The 14,074-nt window shown below is 46.5% G+C and overlaps 1 protein-coding gene across 10 annotated transcripts in view; it reads right to left on the bottom strand.

Annotated features, from left to right (window-relative positions):
• The window catches only part of Gab1 (GRB2 associated binding protein 1), a 112,262-nt gene that overhangs the window by 34,097 nt on the left and 64,091 nt on the right, over positions 1 to 14,074 (bottom strand). For all 10 annotated transcript variants that reach the window (XM_048447538.3, XM_048447540.3, XM_048447539.3 and 7 more), the window contains one exon: positions 219 to 513. In XM_048447538.3, the coding sequence (XP_048303495.2) occupies positions 219 to 513 (295 nt within the window). The remainder of the gene's footprint in view (positions 1 to 218; positions 514 to 14,074) is intronic.

The raw sequence follows: 14,074 nt of genomic DNA, 5'->3' as shown, positions 1-14,074 counted from the left end.
TAAGCTCTGGGTGTGGAGAGATGGACCCAGTTTCAATTCTCAGCACATGGACACTCAAAACCATCTGTAACTCCAGTCCCAGGGGGTCTGACGCCCTCTTCAGGTCTCCTCAGGCACTGCATGCATGTGGTGCACAGACATACACACAGGCAAAACATCCACACACATATAATAAATTTTTTAAAAAAAAAACCACAAAATGAAACCTTTGGGCTTACCTTCTTCTGTGGGATTGAAGCCACAGATGTCACAGATACAACGGACCCACTTGTTCATGTCCTCCTCACTGTCTGCCACCAAGTAGAAAATCCGGTCGATGGTGTTGATATCAAAGATGTAGCTGTTTTCAAACTCCTTCTTGTTGAACGTCAGCCCAGCATCAACTTGCTGACATAAGTTTAAATCAATAATCCGGATGGGTTTCTTGGCGTGGTCGTTTTTGTAATACTCCAGGACATCGGGGTCTCCGGTCAAACGGCCACTGCGCAACACAAACCACCTTCTCTTCCATGCCTAGGAACAAGCACACACCCATTTGCCATCAGGACGGACCATTCATAAAGGCATTGTCTGAAAAAGTTGTAATATCTTCTATCGGTTCCATAGCACAACAAATGAAGTCAAGTATAAAATCGTTTCGAGGAACAGTGTTGGGAGAACGGCATCAGCCAGAGAATCAGGTCAGACGTTATGCTAGGTGAAAGAAGCCACAGGGCAAACGCTGTGATCCTGTGATATGAAGCACACACAGTAGTTAAATCCAGACAGACAGTATGTGTAGAACAGTGGTTGTGCAGCTGTTCCAGAAAGGGGAAGAGGAGAAGGTTCTAGAGAAGTGGTCAAAGTGTATAACAACGTGAATGTATTTAACAACACTGAACTGGTTACTTAAAATTAGCTAAAATGGAAAGCTGCCAGTTATTTTACCACTTTGAAAAATAGTGGGTTTCCATATCTTAATATGTCAAAGACATGGTTTAGTAGGGCAGAGTGTGCTGGGCGAGCATGAGGACCAAGCTCAGGTCCCCAACACCCATCTAAAAAGCTGGACGTGACCACGTGTGCATCTTTATCCCCAGCTATAAGGGGCAGAGACTAGAAGGGTGGCCGGGGTTTTCTGGCCACCAGCCTAGCACTGGGGTCAGTGAGAAACCATGTGTCAAAGGAATACGGAAGAGAGTGACAAAGAAGGGTGGCTGATGGCCTCCTTGGGCCTCCATGAGCTGACACACATGCACACTGTCTCCACCTCTACGCACAAGAGAATATACTAATGGTGCTTCTTTCTAAGGTTTTAAACTAGAGAATCTGTTTTCTCAGAGTGTGACAACAGAGGAGGGAGAAAGGGCTTGGGTGTTTCCCTGATTGCTTCCCTGGGGTTCCATTCTAAACACATACTACCTGATGTTCTAACACTACAGAGTTGTATTCCTGAATTGTCATATTTCTCTTCCTGACACACAAACATACACCAATACACACACACATACATACACACACACGCACACACAGTATGGTGCAGGAGAATTGTCTGTATTCTGTCAATCATATTTTAATAAAATGCTGATTGACCAGGCAGGCAGTATAGGCGGGAAGCCAGATAGGAAGTAGAGGTGGAGCAAAGAGACTGGGAGTATTCTGGCAAGCAGGAAGCTCCCTCCGCAGTTCTGCCCAGACCACTGGAGAGAAAAGATGTAAGCTGCCCCGCTGGAAAAGGTACAGAGCCATGTGGCTAACGTAGATAAGGATAATGGGGTAACATAAGTTATAAGAGCTAATAAGTAGCCTGACCTAATGGGCCAATCAGCTTTATAATTTATAGAGATCTCTGTGTGATTGATTTTTCCCTGGGGCTTGCCAGCTGTGGGGTACTGGGCGGGACAGAAACCCCAACAAGCCGGCCCTCATGTTACAACACTATACTCAATATTTCCTTCCTCTATATCTTTAATACCATTCCCGAAGAAGGCTGGGTGAGCTGAAAAGATGACTCCGTGGTTAAGAGCACGGACTGCTCTTACAAAAGACCCAGGTTCAGTACCAGCACCCATGTGGCAGCTCAAACCATCTATAACTCCAGTTCCACGTGATCCACCAACCCCTCTTATGGCCTCCAAGGGCACCAGCACACATATGATGAATATATACACATGCAGACAAAACACTCACACATAAAATTAAATAATAAATCAAAAAGTCTTTTGGAAGAGGCTGTGATTCTTACCGCCACCTTCTCTAAAGACTATATGGATTAGGTAAAGCAGGACTAGATGGCAGACAGTTTTCTTTGTTAGCTCTGATCCCCTCAATCTGGCCCTGGAACCCAAACCAAGCCTCACTGCTCTGAGTTTTGTTCTCTGGCATAGACAGCTAAGCAGTAAAAGTCAGTACACCTCAGTCACCTCCTAGGACACAGACACACTCCAGAACAAACCCTGGAGACAGGATGCCCAACGACGGCACTCTGCGAACAGGGAGGGCTGAAACACGCATTTTTGCAGCTCTAGGGCTATCACACGTGGCCACAGCTTGGCTCAGTGTCACAGCGTGCCCATGTCTTAGCTTCGGAAAACTCTGCCCACACACAGTGCACAGATTTTCAGTAATGAGTGGGACAAAGTCAGCCCCATGCGCCGTGTTTTCACGGTTCACCCATCACCCAGTAGGAGTTTGGTTTCCTGTGGTCTCATCAGATCAAGAGTGAGCTTCGCGACTGTGCTGCTGACGGAAGTCGGTGCCTAACTCAAGTCCTCCTGTGTCTTCATTAACACCTGCAGACGTGTGTTCCCCAACTCAAGTCCTCCTGCGTCTTCACTAACACCTGCAGACGTGTGTTCCCCAACTCAAGTCCTCCTGCGTCTTCACTAACACCTGCAGACGTGTGTTCCCCAACTCAAGTCCTCCTGCGTCTTCACTAACACCTGCAGATGTGTGTTCCCCAACTCAAGTACTCCTGTGTCTTCATTAACACCTACAGACGTGTGTTCCCCAACTCAAGTACTCCTGCGTCTTCACTAACACCTGCTGATGTGTGTACCTCTTGTTTAAAACCACCAAAAGCAAAATGATGAGCGCTCTGTACCTTCTGTGTAACACAAATTTGGCAAATTTAACTATCAGGCACTACAGTACCAACCTAAAAACAGCTTCACTTTATTCTGAAAATACATGCAAAGAGGATAAAAACTAATATAATACCCATTTCTCTAGTATCTACCTTGGGCTTAGCCTCTACATCAACCATTTTATAATAACTTTAGAAGGAGGAGTTAGGAAAGCACATAAAGGCCTGAGGGGAAGACAGGGGGGGGCAAGCAACCTACATGGCAGGATTCAATAATTCTCATACCATACTCACAAATGACTCCATCTGGGTCATAACTCTAAGATTAAAATGCTGGAAATATTTCAAATTATATCAATTAGGTGAATTAAGAAAAAAAAATCTATGAGTTAATCAGTCAATGAGTTCCTGTAGGCCCCAGAGAGTGTAATTGCCAACAGTGAAGGAAACATTTCACATCCATGCAAACACGTCAGGACATAACAATGCTGGCAAAGCACCCATAGCAACAGTGAGAAATGGACAGGGACCCAACTACAGAAAACTATGTGTAATCCTCCAGGAAAAAAAAAATGCAATTCTTTTTTTGTTTTTTGTGTTTTTTTTGAGATGTTTTCTCTGTGTAGCCCTGGCTGTCCTCAAACTCACTCTACAAAACTTAGAGATTCACCTGCCTTTTGCCTCCCAAGTGCTGGGATGAAAGATACCAGCATACAATTCTTTTTTTTTCTAGATTATTATTTATTTATTATGGATACAGTGCTCTGCCTGCAGTACGCTGGCACGACTGAAGAGGGCACCAGATCTCATTACAGATGGCTGTAAGCCACCATGTGGGTGCTGGGAACTGAACTCAGGACCTTTGGAAGAGCAGCCAGGGCTCTTAACCTCTGAGCCATCTCTCCAGCCTCCAATATTCAATTAAGTATCAGTATTTGATTTTTCTTTTGTGGAAACAGGATTTCATGTTTCCTAGGTTAGCCTTGAACTCTTGATCTTTCTGTGTTCTGGGATTGTAAGCATGTAAACACTTGGTTTATATGGCGCAGAGGACCAAGCCCAGGGCTTCCTGAATGTCAGGCCAGCACTCTTATCAAGCAAGCTACATCCACATCCCCTAACATCAATATTTTAGATGAACTTCCCAAAGGAGTAAAGAATGTGTCCAGAAGAAGGCAGCATGGAGCTCTGTGGATGTTCCAAGTAACAGGAAATTCCAAGGCAACAGAAACACACGAATGTAGCACTGATTATAAAAATCCACGTATTTAATTCAAATAAACAACAGCCACCCTAGTCAGGGTCTGACAGTGCAGGCAAGACTCTGCGTGGCTCCGCCCCCACACAGTAAGCCTGACCCAGCAACAGTGAAATAGAAAGGATGAAAACAGTTATTATTATGCAAGGCCATCCCAGGAACCTCTCTCTGCCCAGTGACTTCTCCAGACTGAAGAGGTTCTGTCTTTAAATACAGAAATGACTTTTAAAATTTTAATGGCTCGCAAGGAAATCTTTCTGAAATGCCTTACTACATAATTCATTAAGCATAATTCACCCACTCCCCAGTGGCTCAGGGTAGGTAGTACAGGCATCTGCTTCTAAACTGCATCTGGGAGAGGCTGCTGGGCTGTGGAGAGTCATTAGCCCCACATGACCAAGCCCCCTGCTGGGTCTGCACAGTTCACCTGATCTTTTTAAGGTGTGTGTACACACATGTGTGTGTGCGTGCATGCAGAGGGCAGAGATCAATCTTGGGTGTCACCCTCAAACACTGCACACCTTCTTTCTTATGTTTTACTTTTTAGATTGGTCTCCCACTGGTCTAGCACTTGCCAAGGAGTCTGGGCTGTCCAGCCTGTGAACCCCTGTGATCTGCCTCTCTTTTCGCTTCCAGGGTTGGGCTTACAGGCGCATCCCACCATGCCCAGCTTTTCTGCATGGGTTTTGGGATCTAACTCCGGACCAAACGCTCGCATGACAAGTCCTTGCCCATCTAAGCAGCTCCCAGTCCTGCCTACGACCCTGCAAGTGTCCTCTCTAGCCTTTCTGCTTTACACTGTATCATCTACCACTTCCGTCCTCTGTCTTTGAGAGGACAAACTCTGCAGATTCTCTTTTCAAACATCTATTCTATTCTTTTCCCCTCCTCAACCTATGCCTTTCCTTCCGTGGCCACCTTCAGAGCGTCCAGAGGAAGTAAAGTTGTACAGTTTGGGGAATATTAAATGCACTCTACGGCCTCATTAAAATGAGATCAGTGCTTTCCAAACCTCTTTGGTGTGAGAAAAGGAAATACATATGGAAAAAAAAAAAAACACGTGTAAAATAACTGGCCCAAAACACGCCAGTGTGGTGGGAAAACTACAACCCAGAGGAGAGCGGGCTGGGAGTCTTCCTGTGTGCCTTGGAGACACTTGAAGGATGACATTCTGTATCCTGCTTAATCAGCTTCCCTCGTTTGGCCCTTGCTGTCGCTAGCATCCAGAGTCTTTAGAATCTGCACTGGCCACAGTGGACCAGAGGCTACGGGAGCTGAGTAGACGCCAGACAAACATGAACCCCGAAGACAGGAACTGCAGGACTGAAACACAGAACCGAGCCAGGCAGCACCTGCCACTTATTTATTTATTTTTAACACGGTCCAAATGTGAACGTTTGTCTCGGCCACAAAATGAGTCACTCTCATTGACTCTGGCACCGACGAGATGGGGAAACAAAAGCAATTACATAAACGCACACTTTAACAAGGCAGATACAAAGGCTCTCTGGACTGTGGGACAGAGCACAATTTAGCCACAGAAGAAAGCTCGATGCTTGACAAGAGATCTGACATCAGCTCCCTTGCTGACCACGGCACAAAGGCCTCTCTGTCTTGTCCGAGCACAAAACAGCCCGCATAAGTCACTCTTTGTTATCTGAAAATATCTGGGATTCTTAAAGTTTGTCCTATTTTTATCCCGTTGTCTCGGTAGCCCCAGAGACAGCTGTAGGCCGCCTTCCAGCCCTGCCTGAGTAACACACAGAGCAGACAGTTTTCACGAAACCTTCAAAATCAAACGCTCGGATTAATTTGAAATACAAATCTCATGAAAAAACCACTTTAACTATTAGATGTTCGTGATGTATGGGCAATGGAGCAGTACCCGTAAGGTTAGTTGAGAATAATTACTAACAATTTATGAAATTATTATCATTTCTTACAATAGTTACTCCAATTTCAAGCTGAATAAACAACACAGTCCCAACTCCAGCGACTGCATACGGATGAAGCTCTGAGTGGTCACACTGGGACCGACTCCTTTGCTTACTGGGTGACTGCATGCTACAGGAGAGAGCCCAAATTCTCCGACAGGGCATAATAACCCAGCCCCCAGCCACACCCCAAAGGTTCGCAGTCTTCGTTTCTGCCTTGGGCCCCAACACATGCAGTGCTTTAACACACGATCCATCCCTGGACTCAGCTCTCTCTCTCTCTCTCTCTCTCTCTTTCACACACACACACACACACACACACACACACACACACACACACACACGCCTTACATCCCTGGACTGGCTTGGAACCCCCCATTCTCACCTCCTTTGAATCACGTACTGTTTGGTAGTCTTACATTTGAACCACTTGGGGGCTGGGGAAGCCTTGTCTTCTCACCTTGCCCCAAAGGGAGTTTCTATCAGCCACTGCTAATGAGGTATTCAAACCCTTTGAAGCAAGGCTAAGGATATGGGTGCTCTATTATGACCTACACATCTCAAGGATACTGTCCCGGGCACAAATGGCCTGGCCTTGTCAAGGACTTTCAGGAAAGGATGGGTACAGCAATACTCAACTAATTTGTTTTCCAACCTCCAAACATACAAGAGGTGTCTACGAACTTCAGTTGAAAGGAACCGTCTGTATAAACACTTTCTGCATTTAAGCAGACGAGGCAATGCTCAGCTGCATTCAGGCACACCTACAACACTTTGGTGAGATCTGAGAATCAGTTTCTCGAGAAGCCACTAAACAGTATGAACGCATCAGCAACAACGGAGAGATGGAGTCCTGCCATCCAGCAGGAGGGACGAGAATTCCCACCTGGACTAGCCCACACCATTCCCGTGCTATTAGCAAGTGCACAGAACACGCCTAATTCGCCCGAGTGGAGCTTGGGTTCAGTTTTAAAGAAAACCACCCTTTCTGTCACACACTCAAGTCCCCCGTGGATAGAAATAACTGGAGAACTCTGCTCAGAGCAGTGAGTGAGGCCTTCGGAACAGCAACACCGTCACGGCTTACCTGTGACGTGCGCAGGTTTGTGGCGTACGTGGTAGCTGGCTTCCAGACACCCAGCACTTTCCCCAAATGCTTCTCAGCTATTTTTCCCAACTAAATGTAGACCCATTATTTTATTGGTAATTTTTTTTGTATCATCAACAATTCACAAATTATTAAGAACTTGAAAGCCTTGATAAGACGATCCAGTGTTTTCTGCCCACCAGAAATCACCACAGAGAGCCAGTGAACTTAATGAGAAGACCTCAGTGAAAGAAACCGGAAGTCTAAATTACCGAAGTCCAAGTGGATGTTAAGGACGGCACATGAACCAGTGTCTTCCAAACCAGGCTCTGCCCTCCACCCCACCACACTGCATTTTCTCTTTGTTTGCATTTCCAAAGACCTATATCCTCACCTGATAATCAACTTCCTTCAAAACCCACATCAAGACATCGCTTAAAAAGCCCCGACTGCCTCACCTGCCATGCCTCCCGCTTCTCTATGCTCTTGGAGACTGCCCCAGAGAGCCACAGGCAACCCTGTTTGCTCATGGGAGCTAAGGGGAGGTCTCCAAGACCCGCGGCGGCTGCCGAAGTCCACCAAAGATTCTGTGAATGAGACACAAATGGCCACAGACATCTCTTCAGCCTGCGTTTACCTGAGAAGGCCTGGGGAAAAAGTGCAGCGGAGCTGGTTTTGTTTTGAGGTCTACTAAAAGGTATCACACAACTGATACTCTCTCTGTGGGGGGCAAACTATGAACGCATGGCAGGTTCTTTGGTGGAGAGAATGCAAACTGTACACATAGTCTAGGAATCTGGGGACCGTCATGAAGATACCAGTTTGTGCTGTTGTGGTTCAGGATTTTGAAACAGTCTCATGTAGCTCAGGCTGCCTCTCACTAGCTATGTTCCTGTCTCTACATCCCAAGTGATGGAATTTCAGGTGTTGGCAACCATGCCTAGTGTTCTCAGCCAGCCAGCTAAATGGGACAGGGTTTTTCTGTGTACCTCTGCCAATCCTGGAACTCTCACTGTAGACCAGGTTGGCCTCGAACTCAGGGATCCACCTGCCTCTGCTTCTGCCTCCTGAGTAATGAGATTAAGAGTGTATTTGTGTATTCTGTGTGTGTGAGAACACTTATATTCTGTTTTTGGTTTTGGTTTTTTTGTGAGACAGGGTTTCTCGGTGTAAGAGCCCTGGCTGTTGTGGGACTAGCTCTGTAGACCAGGTTGACCTTGAACTCACAGAGGACCACTTTCCTCTGCCTTCTGAGTGCTGGGACTAAAGGCAGACACCACCATGCCTGGCTTAGCACTGAATTTTTAATGATAGGAGTGGCATGGTTCATGTCTCTCTGTAATCCCAGCACCTGAGAAACTGAGGCAGGGGGACTGCCATAAATTCAGTCCGACTGAAAGACATAGCGAATTACAGGCCAGTATCGACGACTGAGACCTTGTCTCGAACAACAACAGAGCAACAACAGCTGCAGAACTGTACATAAAGCACGGCTCCAGTTGTCTGAAATCACGTTGGCACACACACATTTGCAGACACAGGTTTGCACACACATCTGTACACACACAGGTTTGCACACACGCATAAGTGTTTAGAAAAACCATCTGAAAACATGCGTATCCCACTGGTGACGGTGATGACTCTGTCACAGGGGTCAGAGGCTCAGACAAGCTGCACATCTTATTTTATAGACTTTAGTATAATCTGATTTTTTAATGATCTTCCATTTATTACTTTTATAATCGAAATGTTATGTATTTTAAGTTTATGCCTAAAAAGACTTTAAAAAGGAAAATGAATATTTTTTTAAAAAATCTAGGAGCAGTGTACATAAAATGAAAAGCTTGTGTTGCCTGGAAATATCATTTTCTTGTTCCTCTGCAACTAGTGAACGAATTTAAAGTTTCTCTCAAATATAGAATTCCAGGATACATCTGGAAGCAGCTTAGCCAGGAAATGGCTTAAACAAAGATGTGGTTTTGAGGACTGGGCTCAGGGGTTAAAAACAAACAAACAAGCAAAGCTGGGGAACACTTAAAATAGACAAGCGCAGCCCCCCTTCCCCCACCTAACATCCTTGACTTTAAAAGCCGCGCCCACGAGCAGTCGTGCGCTCAGATGTTTGCATATCTAAAAACATGAAGTCCGTGCCTAGGGATTTGCTTTCTCCATTAAAACGACTAAATTTCCAAAATACTGTTCCAAGTGTAAATGAAAGTGAGAAAAACACATTATCCACGCCCAGGGACGAAAGCAAAGCCCGCTTTAAAAACCCTCACGTGTTTTCCAGGAAGCCTTGTCTTCTCTCCTGGAGCAAAATAAGGAAAAGGCAGGCTCTGTGGGGCTTTCCACCCACCAGCTCTATCATTACGACCGTCTGTTCCAAACACACACAGCCTAAAATTTCCTGTTTTCAAGCCGTGGTCACCACTTTCTAGCCCGCTCCTATCTGGGCTAACTTTAGTTTAGTAACATAAACAAGAGAACACACTGGAAATACTGCAGAATGACGCCTCACTCCGAGCGCTCGGCTGCCCGGTGAACTGTGGAGAGGGTGAAGGCTTCCGAAGGCAGAGAAACCAGAATCAGCAGTAGCTGGAGACAGCTCAGGGAGGTTTTGTATAAACAGTTTCTTTTTGACACACTTGCTAAACTGCTATCTCTCTAACGGCCAGGGTATAAATTCTACTTTAAAACAAGCACGCACAGTCACGACAGGAACATCTTAGTGTTTAATATAAAAAGTTGTTCTTACGCTTTTTCCTGAGGCATGACTTGGTTTGAGAATTTGATGAAGGCAGGCAGGGTATTCCCTGGGAGGTAGGGGGGAGAAGTAAGGAGCACGAGGAACAGACTAAGAACCATGAATACTTCTTACTACAGATAAGGCTGCTCTCCCGCAGACTCCAAACTGGGAAACAGAGTTACCAACACGCCATGCCAGTTACCTCCTGGTTCTAATTCTTGGTAGAGCACTTTGGGGCAGTTTGAGGTATTTTTTGCCAGTGAATACTAACTACTGCTAGTACCTAGTTGTATTTCCAACTGATGAGACATGTCCACCTTCTGTTTCCAGATTTCCCTTACTTATTCTGACCAAGAGAAGGCTGGAAAAAGATAACCATGCCACTTTCTATGTAGGCTGGATGAGGCCTGGGTGGCAGTGTAGCTCAGGGAAGAAAGCCAGGCTGCCTTGGCTTCACTGTATCTTGTCTTTCTTACAGCCCCAGACACCCAGATGGAAACTCAGGTGGGGCCAGGACATCCACTCCATGTCTGGAGAGCAGCATTTAGCCTGTTGCCATTCTAGGCAAGAGGCAGCTGCAGTTTCTGAGGAATCCAGCCACTGGGTGTGCAGCTAACGATGAACAAATACGCAGTGTGGCCCCTCTCCTGCGAAGGCAGAGGTGGACTGAATGCCCCGGTAGAGACCACTAATCTAGCTGAACAGAGCCAAAGGGCACAAGCGTTCTCATAGCCACAAACATGCCCAAGGGGACACAGGTGGTGGGAGAACCCGAGCGTTAAAGACAGTTGCAAAAACAGCTGATTTTCTGACTTCATTTAAATTTGACTGCTGTGGCCTGAAGCTGTCATGTGGACACACTACAGCCTGAAAGGGCAATTCTGTAACTCATGGATGAGGCAGCATCATGCGGCAAAGTACAGCTCCAGGTGATGAGACCCACGATGAACATTTGCACAGTGCACTACTGTAAGCGGGGCGTCCACGCTACATGAGTATACTGTGCACCACTGTAAGCGGGGCGTTCACACTACACGAGTGTACTGTGCACCACTGTAAGCGGGGTGTCCACGCGAAACGAGTGTACTGTGCACACTGTTAGCGGGGCGTCCACACTACACGAGTGTACTGTGCACCACTGTAAGCGGGGCGTTCACACTACACGAGTATACTGTGCACCACTGTAAGCGGGGTGTCCACGCTACACGAGTGTACTGTGCACCACTGTAAGCGGGGTGTCCACGTGACACGAGTGTACTATGCACACTGTTAGCGGGGCATCCACACTACACGAGTGTACTGTGCACCACTGTAAGCGGGGTGTCCACGCTACACGAGTGCGCTGTGCACCGTTAGCGTGGTGTCCACTCTACACCATGACTGTACGCCACTCCCATTACTGTTATTGCTATTTGGAAAACAACAATGTTTATTTTTAGGAACTGGTGCTGGTGTGGTGGCATGCACATTTAATGTCAGTACTGGGTGATACAGACAGACAGGTCTCAAGACAGTCAGCTCAAGGCCAGCCTGGTCTATAGAGTGAGGGGTGGGCCAGTCTGGGCTACATCCCAATGCTTGCTTGTCTCAGCTGGTCTGGTGATGTCGCTCACTAGGGTGACATGTAGAACTCATGAATCCTCGTTGGTACCCAGCACCACATAAAACCTGGCATGTTGGCTTATGCATGATCTCAGCATTTGGGAGGCAGAAGCCTGTGAAGTCCAAGGCACACTCTGGTGTTGGATGCTGTCCTCCAGGCTCGGCACAGGTGGTTCCTTCCATGACTCTGAGTAGTCGTGATTGTCTACGGCAGTGGTTCTCAACCTGTGGGTCGCGCCCCCCATTGGAGCTGCCATATCAGACATTTACATTACAATTCACAAGGGTAGCACGATTACAGTCATGAAGAAGCAATAAAATAACTTTATGGTTCAGGGTCACAGCATGAGGAACTGTGTTAAAGGGCTTCTGCATCAGGGAGGTTGAGAACCACTGGTCTACGAAGGGCTTCTCTACAAGATTGGGCCTATAACACTGCACCACGGAGGAAGGCAAGGGCTCACAGGCCCGACCTCTCATCAAAGGTTTACTGACAATAATTAACACTCTGGGAGGAAGAAAGACGTTTTCTTGAGTGGCTGGCCACTCACTGCTCGCAAATTGTGCAGGCACACAGGTTCACCCTGCCACACTTCGGTACATCTGGGGTGAGCAGACTTTTCTGTCTCTTCAGGAAAAGTTCATACAAGCTACATAGTGAATCCAAGGCCAGCCTGGGCTACACAAGACCCTGTCTCGAAACAAAACCAAAAATAAGCAAAACAAGCACCAAAACAATAATAGCAATCGCGCGCCTGTGTGTGTGTGTGTGTGTGTGTGTGTGTGTGTGTGTGTGTGTGTGTTATCTTCTGGCTGGAAAGATGTGCGGGAGTTAAGAGTGAATATTGATCTTCCAGAGGACCCGAGCTCAGTTCTCAGCACCTGCACCAGGCAGCTCACAACAACATGTAATTTCTGCTCCAAGGGACTCAACACCTTCTTCTAGCCGCCACAGATACGTGTGCATATGCGTACAAGCCCCCACACAGAAGCACACATACATATAACAAAAACAAATTCTTTAAAAAAAAGGCTATCTTCTGTAAAAACCCTCAAATTTCTCAACTCGATTTCTTGTTCACTGACCCAATCCAAAATTTTTCTTTCTTTCTGGAGTAAAATGAGTGGTTTTGTTTTGTTTTGTTTTGAGTTTTCAGCAAAATATAAAAGCATGTTGGTTTTCCAAGTGTCTTGTGGAGCATTTGCAATGTATAACCAAGCAGAGCTACAGTAAGAACCAGATGGCAGCAGGCCGGAGAGGGGACTCATCAGTTCGTGTGCATACCTACTGCTCCTGCAGGGGACCTGTGGTCAGTTCCTAGCACCTCCAGGGCAGCTCAGAATTGCTGAAATTCCAGCTCCAGGGGAATGAGATGCCCTCTTCTAACCTCCAAGGGATCCTGCACACGTGGTGGACATACATATGCTAGGCACACACATATTTAGAAAAACAAGTAAACAAATATTTTTTTTTTTAAATTGGGACACAGTTCAAAAAGTACTTTCACATGAATCACTGAAGTACGGGTAAAATTTCAAATTGCAATAATGATATCAATATGGAGTAAGCCCATATGATGCTCAATCCCACTTTCTCCTGAACACGCAACTCAGTTCAGGACTTCCAGACCAAAGGCACGCGGCCATGTGCGTTTCCTTGAAGAAACTAGGACAGTGAGACAGCCCCACGCTCCAGAGTTCCTGACTCAGACAAAACAACTGACCTTACCCAAAGACAAGCACCAGGTACAGACTGGATCCTGAGACAACAATCCCCTCACAAAGAAGAAAGTAAGGTTCTCTAATGCAAACATGGAAGGCTCAGCTCACGTGACCCAGGCACGGCTCTTCAAGGAAAATTATTTCTGTTCATGGAACAAGCCAAGCATGATCTTGTCACCCAAGAAAAACTGTTGACTATTAACCTCCTTCTGTTTGTGAATGACCCAAGCACTGGTCGGACCATTCTAGGCTGTGGACCCACACAGAACCCAGCTTCCTGTGTCCCGTCAACTTCCCATCGCTCTCTTTACCACACTCAAGCCTCGTAACCTTTGGTCAGCAGGAAAGCTGTAAAAAGTACTGGAGATAACAGCAAGAGAGGATTTGGAGGACCGGGACACAGTTGGTGTAACGAGAACAGGGTCTTCTGCCAAGTGGCGGCACCTGATGTACCTTCAACTGGAATCAAAAGTATAGTCACAGTCACACGGCTCATAAAAACAAAACAAACCCCACCAGACAGCAGTCCAGTCACCTACATACAGCCACACTGCGCAGCTGATGCCAGAGATCCTACATGTGCACAGGCTTGGGATGTGTTGGAAACCCCAGGAGACAATCAGAGCCATTGACAAAGTGGAGTATCTGAGGGACAGGCAAC

The sequence above is a fragment of the Myodes glareolus genome, chromosome 22 (genome assembly GCF_982192425.1).
Source record: "Myodes glareolus chromosome 22, mMyoGla1.1, whole genome shotgun sequence".
Classification (NCBI taxonomy): Eukaryota; Metazoa; Chordata; class Mammalia; order Rodentia; family Cricetidae; genus Myodes; species Myodes glareolus.
This window is presented reverse-complemented; position numbering and strand designations above follow the sequence as displayed.